Raw genomic sequence first — 21,349 nt, forward strand, 5'->3', positions numbered from 1 at the left:
ACCGACTTGCCAAAACTATAGTTTGTTAACAAGACATTTGTGGAGTGGTTGAAAAACGAGTTTTAATGACTCCAACCTAAGTGTATGTAAACTTCCGACTTCAACTGTACATGCAGAACGCATCATCACAAGACAAGATAGATAGATTCAAATCAAATGCTATTCTATTTGTCACATGCGCCGCATACAACAGGTGTAGACCTTGCTGTGAAATGCTTACTTACAAGCCCGTAACCAACAATGCAGTTCAAAAAATAGAGTTAAGTAAATATTGAACAGTGAACTAGTGAAACTGCTGTGGAGTTATAAACATTACTGAGCATAAAAAGGTGTATTACTGTAGAGATAGCCTTAGAGATAGAGGATATGGGAGTAAAAGAAATTACAAGTATATTTCCATTTGAATTAAATTGCCAAATAGAATATACTGCATTGTTTCTGCAACAACTATACCGACAACTTGACTTTCAGGACATGCCTCAGCTAACAGCACACTAAGATGTTTAAAAAAGTGAAACACACTCAGCATAAATAACTGTATTACTTCCTCAGTTTTGAATAACCTGACCCAAAATAACACAGCTGAATTGAATTGTCACCTTACTAGTCTATAAAGTGGCACCAAATGTTCTGTTGAGACATTTCCGATCCAGTCAAAACATGGAAAGAAACGACTATCTCACAAACCATGTAACGGTTCCCTAAGCCAGAGGCAGAGTGCATGCCAAAATGCCTCTCTCCATGTTAGTTCTCAGCTTCAAGTTCTATCCCAGACACATCCATCATCCAGTACCTACCGACCAAAGCACACAAAACAGGTGAACCGCCAAAAACAAATCCCCTTACCTTTTCCCTCCCAGAAAGGTTCCTCTTTTCAGCGATACACAAAAGGTTCCCTTAATTTCCGACACACTGGCTCAGTGTTCAACGTGCCGCTGCAGGGTCTGACAGAGAGAATAGTGAAGTGGAGTGAACTTCCTCTAACTGGGAGGTAGTGACGAGGTGGTGGGGGTGGTGACAGAGAGAGTGGCAGTGTTCTGAGAGAGGGGGAGAGAGAAAGAAGTAGCAGTGTTCTAAGAGTGGGAGAGAGAGAGGTAGAGGGGGAGGAGGAAAGTGAGGTGGAGGTTTGGAGGAGGATGTTTGGGGGCAAGGTAACAGCAGCAACCTGTTTGAACTGTGTTTAATGTTGCATTTTCTCTCTCTCTCTCTCTCTCTCTGACTCTATTTTTGTCTTACTGTTTTCTTGTATCTTTTTTTTTTCTTTCTTGTATCTTTCTCTCAACTTTTCCCCCTCTCTTTCTCCCTCTCCCTCAGGCTGCCCAGAGGTTGTTCCTGAGGCTACAGTAGAAAAATGGAGGTTTAGTTGGAGGGGATTTAACCGTGATCCCTGCAATAAAGCACGACTCAGGGAATGACAGCAACAGGGACAACAGCGCTGCCTCAGCAACTCAGCAACTGCCTGGGTGACCACACGTTTCCTGTTCCTGATGCACCCCTCACTCACTCTCTTCCTTTCTCTCTCTCTCTCTCTCTCTGACTTGGTCTGTCTCTCTCTCTCTCTCTCTTTCTACACTCTGTCCTTCACTCCCTCGCCTTTCTCTCCATCCTCCCTCACTCTCTCTCCCCCTCTTCAACACCGTCTCTCACAGACACACTAACATATTATATATATTTTTTAACACCTTACGTGCGGCGGGAGGACAGGACCTGAGACATTTCCTCTCTGTGTGAATGCGTAGGGTTGCACCACGCTCAACAGGCTATATTTAGGTTGGAGTGTGTGTGTGTGTGTGTGTGTGTGTGTGTGTGTGTGTGTGTGTGTGTGTGTGTGTGTGTGTGTGTGTGTGTGTGTGTGTGTGTGTGTGTGTGTGTGTGTGTGTGTGTGTGCGCGTGTGCGTGTGTGTGTATGAATATGTGTGAGTGTGTGTGCCCCAGAGGTTTCATTCATGCGTTGCCAAATGAAGAGCCTAAAAATAGCCGGTCAATTGAAAAATGTCAGTTTCTGCACTAAGTATTCATGTCCTTGCAAACTGAGGGAGGAAAGTGTATGTGTCGCAACAATGAGTTGTGATCTGCAGACAATTCTAGGTCTGTATATCGGCTAGATTTGATATGGGCACACAACTAGAGCTCTGTCGGTGGATGAGATTTGGAGCTTTTGATAGGAGTAGCTAAAACCAATGGTAAAAGCTTGTACTTCAAGAAAGAAGTACAAGACTGAAGTCCAAGTTTGCAGAGGGGAGTGCTCTGCCACCACAAAACCCCAGGCCTCAGGTGGACATGAACACTCACAAACAATGAGCTACAATACAATCAAACATACCCTTTTCAGACTGTATAATTGTACATGGTACATGGCTAAAAACAGATGTGATCCTCAAGGAGGAAAATAAATATTTGTATGCAGTAATTCACTCTTTAAGGGCGCTGCACTCACAATGACTTACCATAACAAAGACTAAAGCAAAGCAAGTTGTATAAATCTGATAGGCACTGAGTGGAGTCACTCAGGGCTCAGTAATCCGTCCCATCCGGTTTGATAATCTCTCTGCCTGGTTACATACAACCCTTTCCCGTTACTTCAGTCACACCTGTGTTTACCCAGCTAACCATGCCCTTTCACATGATCACATACCTATATACACCCTACAGTACATGCAGGGTTACTCAGGTGTATGATTAAGGTTTCATACACACACACACGCACGCATGCATGAACGCACGCGCACACACGCACCCTATAAAAACTACTGTAGAGTCCATGGCTGAGATTTCATTTATGACCTGGGCAACTTTAGTCTAATAGGCCTAGGCATTGTAATCCGTTTATGGGCAAAACGTTATGCAAACATCAAAGTTTAGCAAAAGTCTAGCAAAAAAATCAAATAAAAAAAAGATTCTAAAACAAGAAATCAATTAACAATCCAAGTAGATATATTAGAGTGAGCAGTTTCAGAACCCTGAATACAAATCTAATTACGTGGTGTCTATAGACAGTGTAACATTTGGAAAAGCAAATGGTATGTACAGTACAGTGTTCATTTCGTCAACAAAAATAGTGACAAAAATATTCGTCAAACACCTATTTTTCAGTGGCAATTGACGAGACAATAACTGACTAAATAGTCCCAGAAAAAAACTATAACTACGTTAAAAATATTTTTCATTTCAGTTGACTAAAACGAGACGAATCTCTGTGGCTAATAAGTGACTAAATCTCTGTGACTAATAAGGGGACTGGACAAGAGTTTTCGATTTTTTTTAGAGTTTTTCATTGATAAGCACAATTAATCTTAGCAGCACTGATGCTCAGCGCAGTTCAGTTCAGCAGTGGGAAGGACATGTCACACCCGGCGCACACACAGCCTACATCAGCTGCTGGCCTGTGGGGGAGCAAGTGATGAGTGTTGGCAGACGCGGAGACGACTCTTTCTTCGTCGTAGCTAACCACCGGCCTTCCAGTTAGCTACCCTTTGCCTGGTTAAGAAACACAAGCTGCTTTACGAAATTAGCGATGTCTAGCGATGATTTTCTCTCCTTTGATTATAGAAAAGTAGGCTGTCTATGAATTTGTAGTCTCGCTCAACCCTCCCACTGCATTTCATAGCCAGGTTCTGTAGACAGTGTGGCCAAGTCTCCCTCTTTTCCTCAGAGAAAATGGCTTGAGAGACTACCGTTCAAAACATACTGTATGACCCATAATACCGGTGCAACAATTTTTTCTTCTTCTTTCTATTGTGCATTGGCGGGCTGCATTTTACATTCATAAAGCATATCGCTGGCCGTTCTAAAACAAGGCTACTTGCGGACCAGACCGTTAACCATTTGTTTAGGCTACACCTGGTCATGTTACCTCATTAGCTAGCTATGGCTAACAACCTGCGGCACGTTCAGCAGGATGCAACGTTTTGGAACATTCAGATAGAAATATGCTATGCTAGAATTTACATGACTAAGACTAGACTATATAAATAAAAAGATTGCCAAAATGAACACTGGTACAGTAGTAAATATATTAGGATGAGCTACGAGAATACAGTATATACTATGTATACTATACTATGTATACACAGTGAGTAGACAACAGTATATAAACAGCATTTGAAGTGACCAGTGTTCAATGTCTCTCTATTCATGCACCTTGGTTGGGCTGCAAGGTAGCGATGGACGGTGTAAAATATTTTCTGCTTTGACTATGTTGGTTGGTTACATTCCCAATCTGCCAGTGGCAGTACCCAGTAAAGGAATGAACAGGGTTGGCTGGTATGCTCCTGCGGATGACAACAAGGACACAGACATACCACAGCCTGGCAGTGTAAAGTAAACTAACTTCTTCCAGCCCTGGAAGAAGAGAGAGTGTAGGAATTGGAGGGGGTGGGGTGGGGGATGAGGGAGGATGAGGTGTGTGTGTGTGTGTGTGTGTGTGTGTGTGTGTGTGTGTGTGTGTGTGTGTGTGTGTGTGTGTGTATGTGTGTGTGTGTGGCTTGAGGCTTGAAATCCCAACGTTAGGACAGTGAGCAGCAAAACAATATACACTGCTCAAAAAAATTAAGGGAACACTTAAACAACACATCCTAGATCTGAATGAAATAAATAATCTTATTAAATACTTTTTTCTTTACATAGTTGAATGTGCTGACAACAAAATCACACAAAAATAATCAATGGAAATCCAATTTATCAACCCATGGAGGTCTGGATTTGGAGTCACACTCTAAATTAAAGTGGAAAACCACACTACAGGCTGATCCAACTTTGATGTAATGTCCTTAAAACAAGTCAAAATGAGGCTCAGTAGTGTGTGTGGCCTCCACGTGCCTGTATGACCTCCCTACATTGCCTGGGCATGCTCCTGATGAGGTGGTGGATGGTCTCCTGAGGGATCTCCTCCCAGACCTGGACTAAAGCATCCGCCAACTCCTGGACAGTCTGTGGTGCAACGTGGCGTTGGTGGATGGAGCGAGACAGGATGTCCCAGATGTGCTCAATTGGATTCAGGTCTGGGGAACGGGCGGGCCAGTCCATAGCATCAATGCCTTCCTCTTGCAGGAACTGCTGACACACTCCAGCCACATGAGGTCTAGCATTGTCTTGCATTAGGAGGAACCCAGGGCCAACCGCACCAGCATATGGTCTCACAAGGGGTCTGAAGATCTCATCTCGGTACCTAATGGCAGTCAGGCTACCTCTGGCGAGCACATGGAGGGCTGTGCGGCCCCCCAAAGAAATGCCACCCCACACCCTGACTGACCCACCGCCAAACCGGTCATGCTGGAGGATGTTGCAGGCAGCAGAACGTTCTCCACGGCGTCTCCAGACTCTGTCACGTCTGTCACGTGCTGAGTGTGAACCTGCTTTCATCTGTGAAGAGCACAGGGCGCCAGTGGTGAATTTGCCAATCTTGGTGTTCTCTGGCAAATGCCAAACATCCGGCACGGTGTTGGGCTGTAAGCACAACCCCCACCTGTGGACGTCGGGCCCTCATACCACCCTCATGGAGTCTGTTTCTGACCGTTTGAGCAGACACATGCACATTTGTGGCCTGCTGGAGGTCATTTTGCAGGGCTCTGGCAGTGCTCCTCCTGCTCCTCCTTGCACAAAGGCGGAGGTAGTGGTCCTGCTGCTGGGTTGTTGCCCTCCTACGGCCTCCTCCACGTCTCCTGATGTACTGGCCTGTCTCATGGTAGCGCCTCCATGCTCTGGACACTACGCTGACAGACACAGCAAACCTTCTTGCCACAGCTCGCATTGATGTGCCATCCTGGATGAGCTGCACTACCTGAGCCACTTGTGTGGGTTGTAGACTCCGTCTCATGCTACCACTAGAGTGAAAGCACCGCCAGCATTCAAAAGTGACCAAAACATCAGCCAGGAAGCATAGGAACTGAGAAGTGGTCTGTGGTTTCCACCTGCAGAACCACTCCTTTATTGGGGGTGTCTTGCTTATTGCCTATAATTTCCACCTGTTGTCTATTCCATTTGCACAACAGCATGTGAAATTTATTGTCAATCAGTGTTGCTTCCTAAGTGGACAGTTTGATTTCACAGAAGTGTGATTGACTTGGAGTTACATTGTGTTGTTTAAGTGTTCCCTTTATTTTTTGAGCAGTATATATACACTGTAGGCTCACATGTACCTGTATACAAAACCTAGGGAGATACCTTGAGAACTAGTCTCGTGTAGAGTCGATATTATGTCACAGTTGAAAAACCAGGCAAGCACAGTGTCAAAATAGTCCAGTAGATCATTCCTTTCATGACATAAGCAAAGAAATTTCCCAGCTATAGTAACTCTTAAATTGTGTTGCTACAGTATGTTGTTGAGCAATGCCTCACGTCACAAGCAAGTTGACATTTATTGTCAAGAGTTCTGTCCTGGAGGCAGAACTGAGTGATTTCCCCTTAGACAGGCCAGCTGCAAAGTCAAACTTTGCAGCTGCTTTAAGGCTAAGGTTAGGGTTAGCAGTGTGGTTAAGTTTAGGGTTAAGTTTAAAAACAGATTTTATGACTTTGTGGCTGTGCCAGCTTGTGACCACTCTGCAGAGCTGCCTCCAGAACAAGATTCATGACGAAAAACGCTAACCCACACGTCACAAACTAACACTACAAAGGTTTTTTTTTGTTGGAAACCAGTCCAGTAACAAATGGTGAAAATGTTGTTCATCGATCATTTCCATAAAAAACAAGGCACCATGAACAGAAAAAAAATCTAAAAGTGACACCATTGAAAACCAACAGTATTTCCCTCCATCAAACTAAGCAGTAATCTACATCCAACCCCTCTGACCCATATCACCTTCCGTAACCATAACCCATACAAGATAAACTGGTCAATGATTCTCCTCCACCAGTGGCAGAGGTACCTGTAAGAAAATAAACATAGGCTATGTCCTAAAAGTAGTGCATTCTACATATAGGGAATATGGTGGCATTTCAGATGCACCCTTTATGCTGCTGGTATGAGGGGGGGATATCAATCAAGGATATTTCCTGCATTCACAGCAGGAACAATTACAGGAAGTGTTTCAAGACCACTGGACTCTCGCAACCCTCTGGCCCTCTACCATAAGTTCCCCCATCACATTTGCGTCAGACCCACGCATGAGCATGCACACACACATTCAGGAGGCAGGCACGCACACACACACACACACACACAATTCTGACTGGACACAACGGGGCTAAGGGGAAGATTTATACCCCATGTGCTAAAACCATCAGGCTGGATGGAGGAAGACCGGAGGAAGAGGGTGGGTAAAGAGGGGGTCCCCAGGGGGGGTCTGTTGGTGTGAATTGGGTCAGCCCCTGTACAGAGGTTCACCTGAGGATGTCGTTCCTGGGGTGGTTGTTGTTTGGGCACCAGCACTCAGTGGCCAACTGTATTGTACAGTACTGTACACACACATGCATGCACAAATATGCACATGCACGCATGTTCACACAAGCACGCACAAAAACTACTGTAAACCTAACCAAAATAAATATGACACTTTATAGCCCTGGCAACTATTCAACTTCCACATAGACCTACAGTACAGCACTTACTTTTGATCCTGGTTTATCATGACTATGCTTTTTACAACCATTTACAACACATACTGTTCAAGGTTTTGAAATGATATCATTTGCACGATATCAAAAGTGTATGGCCTCCCTCTTATCAAAGTGATAAGAACGTTGCACTTAACGGTTTCCCATTCATTCCTTAACGGGAAATATCATTCTTAACCTGTTCTTATCAAGCAAAAATCCAGGTTTGAAAACAAGGTTGTTACCATAGCTACAACTAGAGCCCTGTGACAACCCTGTAACAAGTGTGCTTGTGGATTCCAGGCTAGTGGTGTTGTACATTGCCTAAAGCATAAATTGCATTTTTCCATTGAATGTCTAAGGAATGGTTTTGGAGATTCTAGTAGGGCTGGTTTTGACATACACTGCTGCTGTACGTGGTCATTATAAGCCATGCTATAATGACCACGTAAACATTTATCGAGGGAGGTTGTTTGGTGTAATGCAATCTATCCGCCACTGGGACAGGATGTACGCAAGGCGTCAGACTAGACGTGGTCGCAACACACACACACACACACTTGGCAGGGAGCATGTCGAGCCATTGTGGAGACAACCTCCCAGGAGGCTTTGCACACGACGATGCCAAAAGTGTGGCCTTTGTTTTTATATTCTTCTTTAGGAAAACAAACGGGTGGTGTGTTGTTGAAATAAAACTGAAGTGCGTCTGAGCTGAAGTGTGTGTGCGGTTTGCCTGCCACCTCAGTGTGATCATAGCGTCAGGCTTAGACCGTGAGTAAGGTAGCATTTCAACTTACAATTCTTCAGTTAAACAAGGAGGCAAAATCTTCATTTCTAATGCCAGACTCTTAGCCTGGGTGCCATAAGGAAACCAGGCACAGTGGAACAGACTGGCACCAAGGCTACCATATTCCCAAGAGGGCCACTCTTGATTTATATCAACATAGGCATGCCATAAACCTAGATTGTTTGGACCCAGTGACTCCTGGGTTGCTACTTTGGAACACCATTGAGACAGATGGCTTTACCTATAATTACACTGCCTAAGCTCTCCTCTCCTCAGCTATGTACACTACCAGCATACCATACAGAAGACCCAAGCCAATAGGTCATATCACTGAGGGTCCATATTCAGGGGTGGCCAGGGTTTATGGGCACTCCCATAACAAATCAGAGCACCACTATAAAGCACTTAAAATATAAACTTGGGAACCCACATAAATTCACGGAATATGAACATTTAACAATGAACAATTAGCAATTAACACTTTACCCATACATTAAAGCTGCAATATGTAACCTTTTGGGGCGACCTGACAAAATTAACATAGAAATGTGAGTTATAGATCTGTCATTCGCATCGAAAGCAAGTCTAAGAAGCGGTAGATTTGTTCTATGTGCACTATTTCTATGGTTCCTGTTCTTAAGTTTCATTTTTGCATCTTTTACTTTAGGTTTTGTACACCAGCTTCAAACAGCTGAAAATACAATATCTTTGGATATGGAAAATATATTTCACAGTGGTTTAGATGGTACAATGATTCTCTACAATATACTTGTTTGTTTTGTCACATAAACTGAAATTAGGCAAACAATTCAAATTAATCCATGTTGGTGCATGCCACCCATAGAATTTTAGCAACCAGGAAATGGCAGAGCGATTACTGCATAGTGCATTTTAAGTTGCTCTTATACCGGTGTAGTAACACAGTAATTAAATAGCTGGAAATGGGCACCAACACTCGATGAGTAATTCGAACCCTGCCCAAACAACATCACCAACAACTAATCTAGCCTGGTCCCAGATCTGTTTGTGCTGTCTTGTTGACCATATGAGTTGGCAAGACAGCATAAACAGATCTGGGACCAGGCCACCACTCATCCCAGAACGACCAGGAAACCTGAATCTAAAACAAGGAAACTTGAGGAAATGCACCCTGGACAGCTGTGCTTTAGACTCACCAATACAAAACACACATCGCCCACAGAGCCAGAGCTTCAATCAGGCATTGTGTTATCATACTGTTGTTATCTCAGCAGAGAGAAAAAACTGTTGTTGTCCTTGTGTATTCCAGTTAAGGCGCAGTGTGTTTGAAAAGGCATGATGGCAAGGAGCTTTTTTATAAAGACTAAAAACAGAATAAAAAACTAAAAATAGAACAACCTCTTCCCATGTCTACTTTGTTTATCCCCTCTATGTATCCATATTCCTTTCATTCACGACTGTCTATCAACAATGAAATACTGAATGCATAGTTCGGGAGTGGGATTTATTTATGAGTCGCTATCGAACTGGTTAGGTTACAGTGTGGCAGATTCTGAACTCTCAGTTACCTTATCTAAGTGTAGTAGCACACTGCCACACTGATAAAGAACGTACCTGATTCTCATTCACTGGAAAACATAAACAGCTACAGTAAAAGACTGGAACCAAACAAAATACACAGTAATATTGTAATGAGATGAGCCCTTCCTGGTTAAATAAAGGTTAAATAAAAATTAGTTTATGTAACTCTCAACCCCAAAATACAAAGGCACACTGAGCAGTGGTGGTTCTAGACCATTTCAACTGGGGGGGCCAAGCTGGGGCCAGTTGTACTGTTAGAGGGGCCAGTTACATTAGACGTTATTGTTGTCATATCGTTTTCTTCACTGCATTGCAGGCATTAGCAGGCAAAAGACCATGTTCATAATCATTAGTGTTCCGCGTTGCTACTGTCTAATAACGGATGTAAAAAAAGAACAATAGCAAAAATTTGTTATGTAAAAATTATTTCATACTCAACATTTAGGGGGGCCACAAGGGGGTCCAAAATTGTTGTCACAGGGGCTCACTTGTGCATGGATGACTACTGCTTTGAAATATGCATCAAAGCTCCGCTGGCACCATATCAGAAAAAGAGTTAAACATTATCTCAGTAGTGAGTTTAACAGTGTAACATTATCGCAGTATTTAGGTCACAAAACTGTGCAACTTGAACATAAAACATGAATCATGCAATGGTCCAAGAGCAATTATCTTACTATAAAACCATTCAAAATTAACAAAACAAAAACGCCATACATTTAAGAGAGCTTATTTCTGTTGATAAAATCAATATTTACCTGCTGTTAGGTTCAGCAAAGAAATCCATAAGCGTTCTATGAGAGTGATTGAACTCTGCTCAGGAAGTACAACTTCACACGTTGCTACAGTTGCAGCTGTGACAGCAGCACGCGGGGTAGTACAGTATGACAACGCCCACTGAGGATTTATTCAACCAATACGATGTCTCAAATGTTTCCCTGGCGATCTAGATTGGCTAAATCCTATCAAATAGGCCGACAACATATACTTCCTTGTATGTTGTGCTTAGTTGAGGTTTCTCATCTTTGAATCGATTTTTAACACAGAAAAAATGTAGCCTATCATTTTATCTTGTTTCATCATTATTTATTTATTGTAGGATTTCTTATATTATACAATTTATAGAACATTGACAAGACACAAAATAAAGACTAACATAAAAACTGGTACCATATGGAGAGAACAGAAGTGCCAGACAACACTATTTTGTTATATGTTGTTACATGTACAGTACCTTTCATTTCTGTTTATTTTACATCTGTTTATTGAAGTTAACTATATAGCAATATACACTGAATGTACAAAACATTAGAAATACCTGCTTTTTCCATGACATACTGTAGACTGCAGTGTTGGTGAAGGGCTTGTAAGTAAGCATTTCACGGTAAGGTCTACACTTGCATTCAGCGCATGTGACAAATAAAGTTTGATTTGAATCCAGGTGAAAGCTATGATCACTTATTGATGCCGCTTAAGGAGACAGGTTAAAGAAGGATTTTTTTTTGTGTGTGCGCCATTCAGGTGATGGTCAAGACAAAAGATTTAAGTGCCTTTGAACAGGGTAAGATAGAAGGTGCCGGTTTGCATGTTTCAAGAACTGCAACGCTACTGGGTTTTTCACACAACAGTTTCCAGTGTGTATCAACAATGGTCCACCACCCAAAAGACATTCAGCCAACTTGACACAACTGCAGGAAGCATTGGAGTCAACATGGGCCAGCGTCCCTGTGGAAGGGCTTTCGACACCTTGTAGAGTCCATGCCCTGACAAACTGAGGCTGTTGTGAGGGCGAAAGAGGGTGTAACTCAATATTAGGAATGTGTTCTTCATGTTTTGTAGACTCGGTGTACATGTGTAATGTATTCATCTGTGGTGTTTTCCTATGATGCCAGGTTAACTGGTTAGGTCACAGTCAGGATAAACCCAGAGCCCTACCCATGTTTAACACAAAGATTTCTAAAATACCAACCTCACCCTTTAAGCAATTTTACTGTGCATTCTATTCTGCTATATGATTGATATTTTGATATTCTGCTATATATTTTCTGCAGTGCAAAGCTGTAGACAACAATAAATTAGACAACTGATTAACAAAAAGACTGGATGAGTATATTCTGTAGCACCATAAACTGGTCTATGACACCATGTCAATCTACCCTGGAATATCCATGTCCTTTGTGTCCCTGCGGTCATCAGTATCAGCTAAATAAAAAAATATATCTTATGTCAAATACAGTGTCAAATAAACATTACAGGGTGCTACTTAGTATGATACATCTTATATTATGTACAATGGAATGCCAAAATAGGATTATTTAATACAATGTCAAATATATACATTCAAATGTAAAAACAACATTTAACATAATTGCTATTTGAGTCCTGAGAAAGGCCACTTTTCCTACCTCCTTATCCTGACATACATTACTCTAGTGTGGGAAAGTGAACACAATAGACTCCCCTGCTGGTCTAAAGAAGTCACTGTGATATTTCAGAAATGTCCCATTTCAGGAAACCGTTGCTCATCGCAGTACAGGAAGAGAGGACTTCAGTGCTTCCAAATGCCTTGCACCAATGACAGTGTAGCTACAGTGTAATGAAGTTATTCTGAGGGAAGAAATATATAGTATACAAATGTACATCATTTACAGAATCCATAGTGTCCATTTTAGCAACTGGGTATTGAACCCGGGTCTCCTGAATGTCACAAGACTGTGTTAGCCCAACGGAAGTCTGTAGGTCTCAGGCAATGTTAGTCATCACAGGAGGTTCGCTGAACCATCCGGCAGCCATAATGTCCCTTGGCTCCAAAAAGAGTCTCATCCATTCATTTTAGTCTGGTCCACAGACTCAAGGCTCTTCACCTCCACTTACTAGTCTCCCCCTCTGTTACCAGCTGTCTAAAAGTGTCAGAAATACATTAAAGTATATTTTTAAGGCTGGTCTTCCCCTCTCAGGGCTGTGCCCCACTGAAGGTGGCTATGGGCAGGCAGAGGAGGGAGCAGAAGGTGGGGTGGAGAGGCTGGATCTGGGCGGACAGGCTCTGGCCTAACCTCCAGTCTGTAGAGCTGTCAGGCTTGTAGCATACAGATACCTCACACCTGGGAGAGAAGGAGGGAGGGAAAGAGACACTGTGGTCAGAGAGTGTGTGTCTGTGTGTGTACGTGTGCATGTTTAACTTTACTTCTGGGGACTGTGTGGATGTGTTTAACTAAGAATAGTAAACAAACAAAAATGTGACCAACTGTGGACATTTTGTTGGTCCCCAAAAGGTCAAATGTTATTTCTAGGGGGGTTAGGGTTAGGATTAGGTTTAGGGTTAGTTTAAGGATTAGGAGCTAGGGTTAGGTTTAGGGTACAGGTTAGGTTTAGGGGTTAGGGAAAATAGGATTTTGAATGAGACTGAATTGTGTGTCCCCACAAGGTTAGTTGTACAAGACTGACTGTGTGTGTGTGTGTGTGTGTGTGTATGTGTGTGTGTGTGTGTGTGTGTGTGTGTGTGTGTGTGTGTGTGTGTGTGTGTGTGTGTGTGTGTGTGTGTGTGTGTGTGTGTGTGTGTGTGTGTGTGTGTGTGTGTGTGTGTGTGTATGCCTGTACCTGGTGACACCCTGGAAGATCTTCTTCTCATCCTGGTCCAGACACACAGCGAAGGTGGTGTTACCAGTCCCACTAACCTGCACTTTGTCCACCTTCACTTCAGTAATACTCAGTTGCTGTCAAGTAGAAAATGACCATTAGAAGCATAACAAGTATATTTTGGGACTCCAAGGGTCGCTTTTCCACACACAGACTAAGCATAGTCGTGGATCAAAAACATGACCAAAGGATAATCTCCAGTGAAAGAGTTCAGGACTAGGCTTAATCGGTGTCTGGGAAACCAGCCCTAACGACATATAGAAAATAATTATTAGTGGCATTAATGCTATATTTGCCTGAGCTACAGGATGCAGTGTGTCATATTAACGTAAGATCAAGTGAACAGGAAAAGGGTTGGAGAACAACAGGAAAAACTCAAGTGAAAGTTGTGCTCTGTTAAGGTAGAAACTGAGACGTGTCTGTGAAAGTGTACATTGGGTTTCTTATCGGGTTGATCTAGAAAGAAGCTCGTTCTCGGGATACGAGAGATGTTGCTCCATTTATGGAGTCCTTATAGAGCACTGTGGTTTATGTAAAGTTGTTGATGTACGCTGTCTAACCGCGAGTCACACCGACTCGTATCTGACAACATCCTGCTCACCTGATTGTAGCCCTTCTTAGATTTGTTTGAGTTTTGCCTTTTCAGTACTTCTGTCATCGTCAACTGCAAGCACTCCATCTTTGAATCTAAACCGTGGGGGAAGGAAGGGATCAAAACATGATGTCTGCGTTAATGAAACAAACTTTCAAACCTAACTGATTTGGCAAGAAATGTCCAACTCATGAATGAACGCAGATTATAATATTACTATAGTTTATTTTATTGCTGTAGTTATATCACCTAGTTCCTCTGGATTCTTGCAGGCTTTGGTCAGGTTGATGGAGGTGCAAACTTTGTCTTTTTTCGTCCATTGACTTCTCCCACTGATGACCACCTGAGAGAGGAAAAAGAAGGACAAAGAGAGAGAGATGCATCAGAAATGCATCAGATAATGCTGATTCCTTATGCAGTTGACACGGTCAGTATGTTTCTAGAAGGATGAACAGCTGCTGAACACCATCTTACCCTGTTGTAAACCACCTCTAACATCAGAGGGACTGCCTCCCGGTCGCCATCGATCCCAAACCTCTTGCTTGCGGCACCTACAAAAAGGACAAACACAGAGCTTTCCTATTAGGATACAGCCATAGAGCTGAACATGATGATGAAGATGAATAATCAATCATTGATGATGAATACGAAGAATGATGATTTATACATTTAGCGTCACTTCGTTTTTTTAATAAGCAAAAAGCGGTGGAAGAGATTCAGTAATGTAACATAGAAGAAACGACATGGAGGAACGAGACAAACTGAGTTTCTGAATCATAGATTGAAACAGCAGATGTTCCCATAGGTATAATCCATCCAAACCTCGGACTCCCGGCTGAAGTCAAGACGCATATTTTCTGTTTGGAAAATCTTACCTGCCTGTTGTTTATTATGGGCTGGTTGCTAGGAGACGGGGCTGAGGCAGATGTACGTACCCATAGCCTTGATGGCTCGTGTGCCCGCGGTGTGGCCCAGCTCTAGGGAGTGAATGAAAACCTCTGTCCTCCTCTCGCCTCCAGCTAACGTCATCTACAACCCCAAGGACATCAAACACTCAACACACACATTTATAACATGGAGGTTGAGTATAGGAGATGTGCAGTGTGTGTGTGTATGTGAGAGTGAAAAAGAGAGACAGAAAAAGGACAGAAAAGAGAATCCAGGCCTCACCTCAGCTTGGTAGAGCTGCATCAGTGCAGGCCTGGTGGCATGGCGACAGTAGTACAGCACCAGGTCAGCCAGGATGGGCAGACGATCCTCATAGGAACTATCATACAACTCGGACTCTATCTTAGAGGTTTGCTGCAAGACACAGTGAACACCATTGACTGTGTGTGAGACAACATAAATTTTCCAATCATATTCATCATTTGACATGTCATACAAAATGTGGTCTTACCTGACACACCACGTTGGCTGGTAGACTGAGCAGGCTCAAGGTGTTGCGTTCGTACCAGGGGTCCAGCATACCAATAAAACGGGCTATGTCGTTAGTGCTGTCTTCTGTGCCCAGATTGTTGAGGTCCTAAAAGAACAATACGTCAGACTCTCTTCACTTTAGCTGCAGAGTAGTAATAGTATTGTATGGCCACAGAAACATTGCCTGACGACTCATCCTGAATTTAATTCCGCTGCTCTATCGCAGGGTTTTGCCAACCTCGGTCCTGAGGGAAACGGTCTCCTAAACAGCTATCAACCCATAATCTAGAATTGAGGTTAAGCTTTAGAGATCTTTCTTATGGTTCACCAGAAACTGTAACATGGTTTGGGTCAACCTCATCAGGAAGTGAATTGAAGTTCAATTTATAAATTGAAAAAAAAACATAAATATTATAAATCCAATTTCAATTATCTACCCAATTGACTTGAATTGAAATAGAATTGACCCCAACCCTGACAGGGCCGCTTAAAAACAGCCACTATACTATAAACCTGACAGGGCCGCTTAAAAACAGCCACTATACTATTAACCTGACAGGGCCGCTTAAAAACAGCCACTATACTATAAACCTGACAGGGCCACTTAAAAACAGCCACTATACTATAAACCTGACAGGGCCACTTAAAAACAGCCACTATACTATAAACCTGACAGGGCCACTTAAAAACAGCCACTATACTATAAACCTGACAGGGCCACTTAAAAACAGCCACTATACTATAAACCTGACAGGGCCACTTAAAAACAGCCACTATACTATAAACCTGACAGGGCCACTTAAAAACAGCCACTATACTATTAACCTGACAGGGCCACTTAAAAACAGCCACTATACTATAAACCTGACAGGGCCGCTTAAAAACAGCCACTATACTATTAACCTGACAGGGCCACTTAAAAACAGCCACTATACTATTAACCTGACAGGGCCGCTTAAAAACAGCCACTATACTATAAACCTGACAGGGCCACTTAAAAACAGCCACTATACTATAAACCTGACAGGGCCACTTAAAAACAGCCACTATACTATTAACCTGACAGGGCCACTTAAAAACAGCCACTATACTATAAACCTGACAGGGCCACTTAAAAACAGCCACTATACTATAAACCTGACAGGGCCGCTTAAAAACAGCCACTATACTATTAACCTGACAGGGCCACTTAAAAACAGCCACTATACTATAAACCTGACAGGGCCACTTAAAAACAGCCACTATACTATAAACCTGACAGGGCCACTTAAAAACAGCCACTATACTATAAACCTGACAGGGCCACTTAAAAACAGCCACTATACTATTAACCTGACAGGGCCACTTAAAAACAGCCACTATACTATAAACCTGACAGGGCCACTTAAAAACAGCCACTATACTATAAACCTGACAGGGCCGCTTAAAAACAGCCACTATACTATAAACCTGACAGGGCCACTTAAAAACAGCCACTATACTATAAACCTGACAGGGCCACTTAAAAACAGCCACTATACTATAAACCTGACAGGGCCACTTAAAAACAGCCACTATACTATTAACCTGACAGGGCCACTTAAAAACAGCCACTATACTATAAACCTGACAGGGCCACTTAAAAACAGCCACTATACTATTAACCTGACAGGGCCACTTAAAAACAGCCACTATACTATTAACCTGACAGGGCCACTTAAAAACAGCCACTATACTATAAACCTGACAGGGCCACTTAAAAACAGCCACTATACTATAAACCTGACAGGGCCACTTAAAAACAGCCATTATACTATTAACCTGACAGGGCCACTTAAAAACAGCCACTATACTATAAACCTGACAGGGCCACTTAAAAACAGCCACTATACTATAAACCTGACAGGGCCACTTAAAAACAGCCACTATACTATAAACCTGACAGGGCCACTTAAAAACAGCCACTATACTATAAACCTGACAGGGCCACTTAAAAACAGCCACTATACTATAAACCTGACAGGGCCACTTAAAAACAGCCACTATACTATTAACCTGACAGGGCCACTTAAAAACAGCCACTATACTATTAACCTGACAGGGCCACTTAAAAACAGCCACTATACTATAAACCTGACAGGGCCACTTAAAAACAGCCACTATACTATAAACCTGACAGGGCCACTTAAAAACAGCCACTATACTATTAACCTAATTAATGATATCACTGAAGCCCTTGACAAAAAACAGCACTGTCTCACTTTTTATTGATCTCCCTAAGGCTTTTGATACAATTGATCATGCTATAGTGAGGCAGAGATTGTCGAGTGTAGGTCTTTCGGAGCATGCAGTTGTATGGTTTGCTAACTATCTGTCTGATATTGCACTCAAGTTGATGGCTCTGTACTTATATATATTTATATAAATAATTTAGACAAAAATGTGCAACTTCGCTTTTATGCTGATGATACTGTTATTTGTTGTGCCTCGTCTCTCACAAAAGCTTTCCAGAACTTGCAAACTGTTTTTTTATACTGTTCAACATACCTTGTGTCAATTGAAGCTTATCCTCAATACTGACAAAACTAAACTTATGGTGTTTTCTAAAGCAAGATATAGATCTCTGAACCTTTCACCTATTACCTATTACCTGTCAGGGCAATGAGATTGAGACTGTAATCTCATATAAATATCTTGGAATTTTAATTGATGACGGCCTCTCTTAAATTGCATATTCAACAAGTTACAAAAAAATTGAAGCTGAAGTTGGGATTTTATTTTAGGTATAAGGCCTGTTTTTCTTTTGAAGCCAGAAGGAGGCTAGTATCAGCTACATTTATGCCTTTACTAGACTACGGGGATATTCTATATATGCTTCCGCTCAGTGCTTGAGATCAATTGACACCCCTTACCGTGGCGCATTGAGATTTATTTAAAACTGCAAAACCCTTATGCACCACTGCACTTTGTATACCAGGGTTGGCTGGCCTTCTCTAGTCACTCGTAGGCTCAGTCACTGGTATACTTTTATTTACAAAGCCATTTTGGGTTTACTACCATTTTATTTGGGCATTTTGATTGTTCAGAAATGTGGTGGGTACTCTCTTCGTTCGCAGGACTTTATCCTGCTAACTGTTCCAAATGTCCAAACAGAATTTGGTAAAAGGGCTTTTATGTACTCTGTGCCATCAGCTTGGAACGCCTTACAAAATACTTTTATGATGGAAGAACTTGTCCCGATTGTTTTTTTAAAATCACGGACAAAGGATTTTGAGGCTGATTCCCTGATCTGTTAATGTTTTTAATTTGCTGTTTTATGATTTTGTAATACTCTTGTGAATTCTTTGGTTTTTACTAGATTACTTGTGGTTTTTCATGTTGTTTGTCTGTAATTGTGTAATGACTTGGTGCTGCCAATCTCTTGAAAAAGAGATTTCAAATCTCAATGAGCCCTTCCTGGTTAAATAAAGGTTAAATACATTTTTTTTTTATCTGACAGGGCCACTTAAAAAGAGCCACTATACTATAACAGTTGTACTCACTGTACTTCCTCTCCGTGGGCTAGCCGACTGGCCTCCGGGGCTAGGGCACCTCACAACACCGTCCCTCTTCACGGGCACAAAGAAGAACTGCAGCCGGAAGGCTCTGCTGAGGCTCGGGCAAGCGTTCTCTCTCTGGCGTAGGTTACTATAGGCCCTCGCCACCTTGCCCGCCACGTGGTCAGCCCCAAACACTACCACCCTCAGGGTGGTGGCATTACTGTTACCCTCCTCGTCACTGCTCAGGATGGGCCTCCGGCGGAAGCACACGTGCTTGAGGGCCTGGGGGGTACAGGGGGTCTGGAACAAGGAGTCTGGGCTGCCTAGGTGCACCTGCTGCGGGAGAGAGTTGGAGCGCTTTGAACGAACCGCGACCAAGTCCTTAGCATCTGGGCTGCCGAGGCTCTTGGCTCTGGTCAGGGACTGCGTCTTTGTCTTGAAGAAACGGGAGAAGTGCTGGCTCAGACGGGCCGAAGCTTTGGTTGACTTGCCGGACGATGGGCTCCGTTCCAAAGGGGAGGGGCTGGAGGTGGCATCCTCGGGGTCTTCGTAGAAGTCGCTGTCGATGCCGGAAGTGACTGAGAGAACGGAGGGGGCGTAGGATCCGGAGGCCAAGGACAAGGTGGAGTACATGGAGTCTTTAGAGGCAGAGGAGAGGGAGGAGACGGTAGAGAAGGTAGAGGCTCGGTGGTCCACGCTGCAGTAGTTGTACATAGACATGGTGGAGACAAACTCCTCCTCTCCCTCCTCTCCCTCTTCCTCCTCCAGATCGAACTCCCCTTCCTCCTCCTCCTCCTCCTCTTCACCGTCACCCTGACCACTGGAGGTCTGGAAGCCGGTTAGGTCATGCTCGTTCTCCAGGATGGTGTTGAGGATATCTGAAAATCACAAGGACACAGTCTATCAGTTGCATGTACTGTAAAGCACCGTCTACAAATTAATTTATCACAATCCAAGTCGAAACCATCAAACAGAAAGGAAAGTCAACCTAGGTAGGAGAAACCTAGAGAGGAACCAGACTCAAGGGGGATCCCATGACAAGCCATTTCATGAGAGAGTGAAGACCAAAGTCCTTTACCAAAGTTGTCCTTGTCCCAGTGAAACATGTAGCACTTGGCTGTGGGCAGTGGTAGAGTTTGCAGCATTCCTAAAAACAGAATAAATACAACGAAACAACATTTACACATATTGTATGGACATTTTTTGCATTAGCCTCATTTTGACAAATCAATACACTGGTTAGGCTCCGCCCTCTCACCGTCAGACGTCCTGCCATTGGACGCTGGGAAGCCCATCCTCTCCCTCAGCTCCTCCAGGCCCTGGGTCACACGATCACGGCCTTTCGCCGGGTCGTCCATGGCAGCGGCCGTCTCCAGGACGTCGGTTACCATGGAGAAGATCTCCGCCAGCTCCTCTAGACTCTTGACCTGTGGAGAGACAGTCATGTTGTGTTACTGTACAGAAGATGGGTACTAACAAACTACTAAACATTGATTTTGATTATGATGGAAAACTAACAGATTACACAGCCATCGAGACTAACAAAATCTTAGCTAAAAATCACTATTTCTATCGGTATCTGTACAGCATTCCAGTGGTATATTGCGTTGTCCAGTACCTGCAGGGCTTTGTGGATGCTGGCCAGCGGGTACTTGGTGCCCAGGGTAGCCTGGTAGGCATGTTTGACCAGGTTGATGTATGTCTCTCTCTGGGACCGTTGGATACTACTCAGTTGGTCTGCTACAGACAGGAACTCAGAAGGCACCTCACTAGGGTTCATCAACAGAACCGTCCTATAGGGATGAGATGACATAGGGATGAGATGACATAGGGTTGACATGGTGGAAAACACAGGGGTGATAGAGGTCTGCACTCTAAAAACGAGTCAATATCATTATTCCTTGTTACATGAATTTTAGAACAGGAAGATACAAATGCCTTTGTCTCTCGGCACACACACAAAGACGTGTATATACAGTTGAAGTCAGAAGTTTACATACACCTCAGCCAAATACATTTAAACTCAGTTTTTCACAATTCCTGACATTTAATCCTAGTAAAAATTCCCTGTCTTAGGTCAGTTAGGATCACCACTTTATTTTAAGAATGTGAAATGTCAGAATATGTCACGACTTCCACCGAAGGTGGCGCCCCCTCCTGCTCGAGTGGCGCTCGGCGGTCGTCGTCACCAGCCTACTAGCTGCCACTGATTCCTTTTGTTTTCCCCTTTCTGTTATTGTTTGCACCTGTCCTTAGTTGGGTTGATTAGCGGGGCTATATTAGCCAGTTGGCCCGCCTGCTCTTTGT

At 43.2% G+C, this 21,349-nt stretch overlaps 2 protein-coding genes across 5 annotated transcripts in view; both read right to left on the reverse strand.

Annotated features, from left to right (window-relative positions):
* Positions 1 to 10,727, reverse strand: part of LOC115178179 (phosphoinositide 3-kinase regulatory subunit 6-like) — a 28,872-nt gene extending 18,145 nt beyond the window's left edge. The window contains exon 1 of one of the 4 annotated variants that reach the window (XM_029739240.1): positions 10,636 to 10,727. The gene's annotated coding sequence lies outside the window, so the exon portion shown is untranslated. Of the gene's footprint in view, positions 1 to 846; positions 1,038 to 10,635 lie in introns of those variants that run through there. The other 3 variants (XM_029739241.1, XM_029739239.1, XM_029739242.1) reach the window with 3 other exon arrangements.
* A 645-nt stretch (positions 10,728 to 11,372) lies between these two features.
* LOC115178181 (phosphoinositide 3-kinase regulatory subunit 5) overlaps positions 11,373 to 21,349 on the reverse strand; it is a 28,095-nt gene continuing 18,118 nt past the window's right edge. Inside the window, exons 7-18 of the mRNA XM_029739243.1 lie at positions 20,661 to 20,835; positions 20,301 to 20,469; positions 20,121 to 20,189; positions 19,046 to 19,920; positions 15,505 to 15,630; positions 15,276 to 15,407; positions 15,041 to 15,134; positions 14,580 to 14,656; positions 14,355 to 14,448; positions 14,115 to 14,200; positions 13,475 to 13,590; positions 11,373 to 12,978 (exon numbers count right to left, since the gene is read on the reverse strand). Of these exons, the coding sequence (XP_029595103.1) occupies positions 12,831 to 12,978; positions 13,475 to 13,590; positions 14,115 to 14,200; positions 14,355 to 14,448; positions 14,580 to 14,656; positions 15,041 to 15,134; positions 15,276 to 15,407; positions 15,505 to 15,630; positions 19,046 to 19,920; positions 20,121 to 20,189; positions 20,301 to 20,469; positions 20,661 to 20,835 (2,161 nt within the window). The 3' untranslated portion in view covers positions 11,373 to 12,830. The remainder of the gene's footprint in view (positions 12,979 to 13,474; positions 13,591 to 14,114; positions 14,201 to 14,354; positions 14,449 to 14,579; positions 14,657 to 15,040; positions 15,135 to 15,275; positions 15,408 to 15,504; positions 15,631 to 19,045; positions 19,921 to 20,120; positions 20,190 to 20,300; positions 20,470 to 20,660; positions 20,836 to 21,349) is intronic.

The sequence above is a fragment of the Salmo trutta genome, chromosome 38 (assembly GCF_901001165.1).
Source record: "Salmo trutta chromosome 38, fSalTru1.1, whole genome shotgun sequence".
NCBI lineage: Eukaryota > Metazoa > Chordata > Actinopteri > Salmoniformes > Salmonidae > Salmo > Salmo trutta.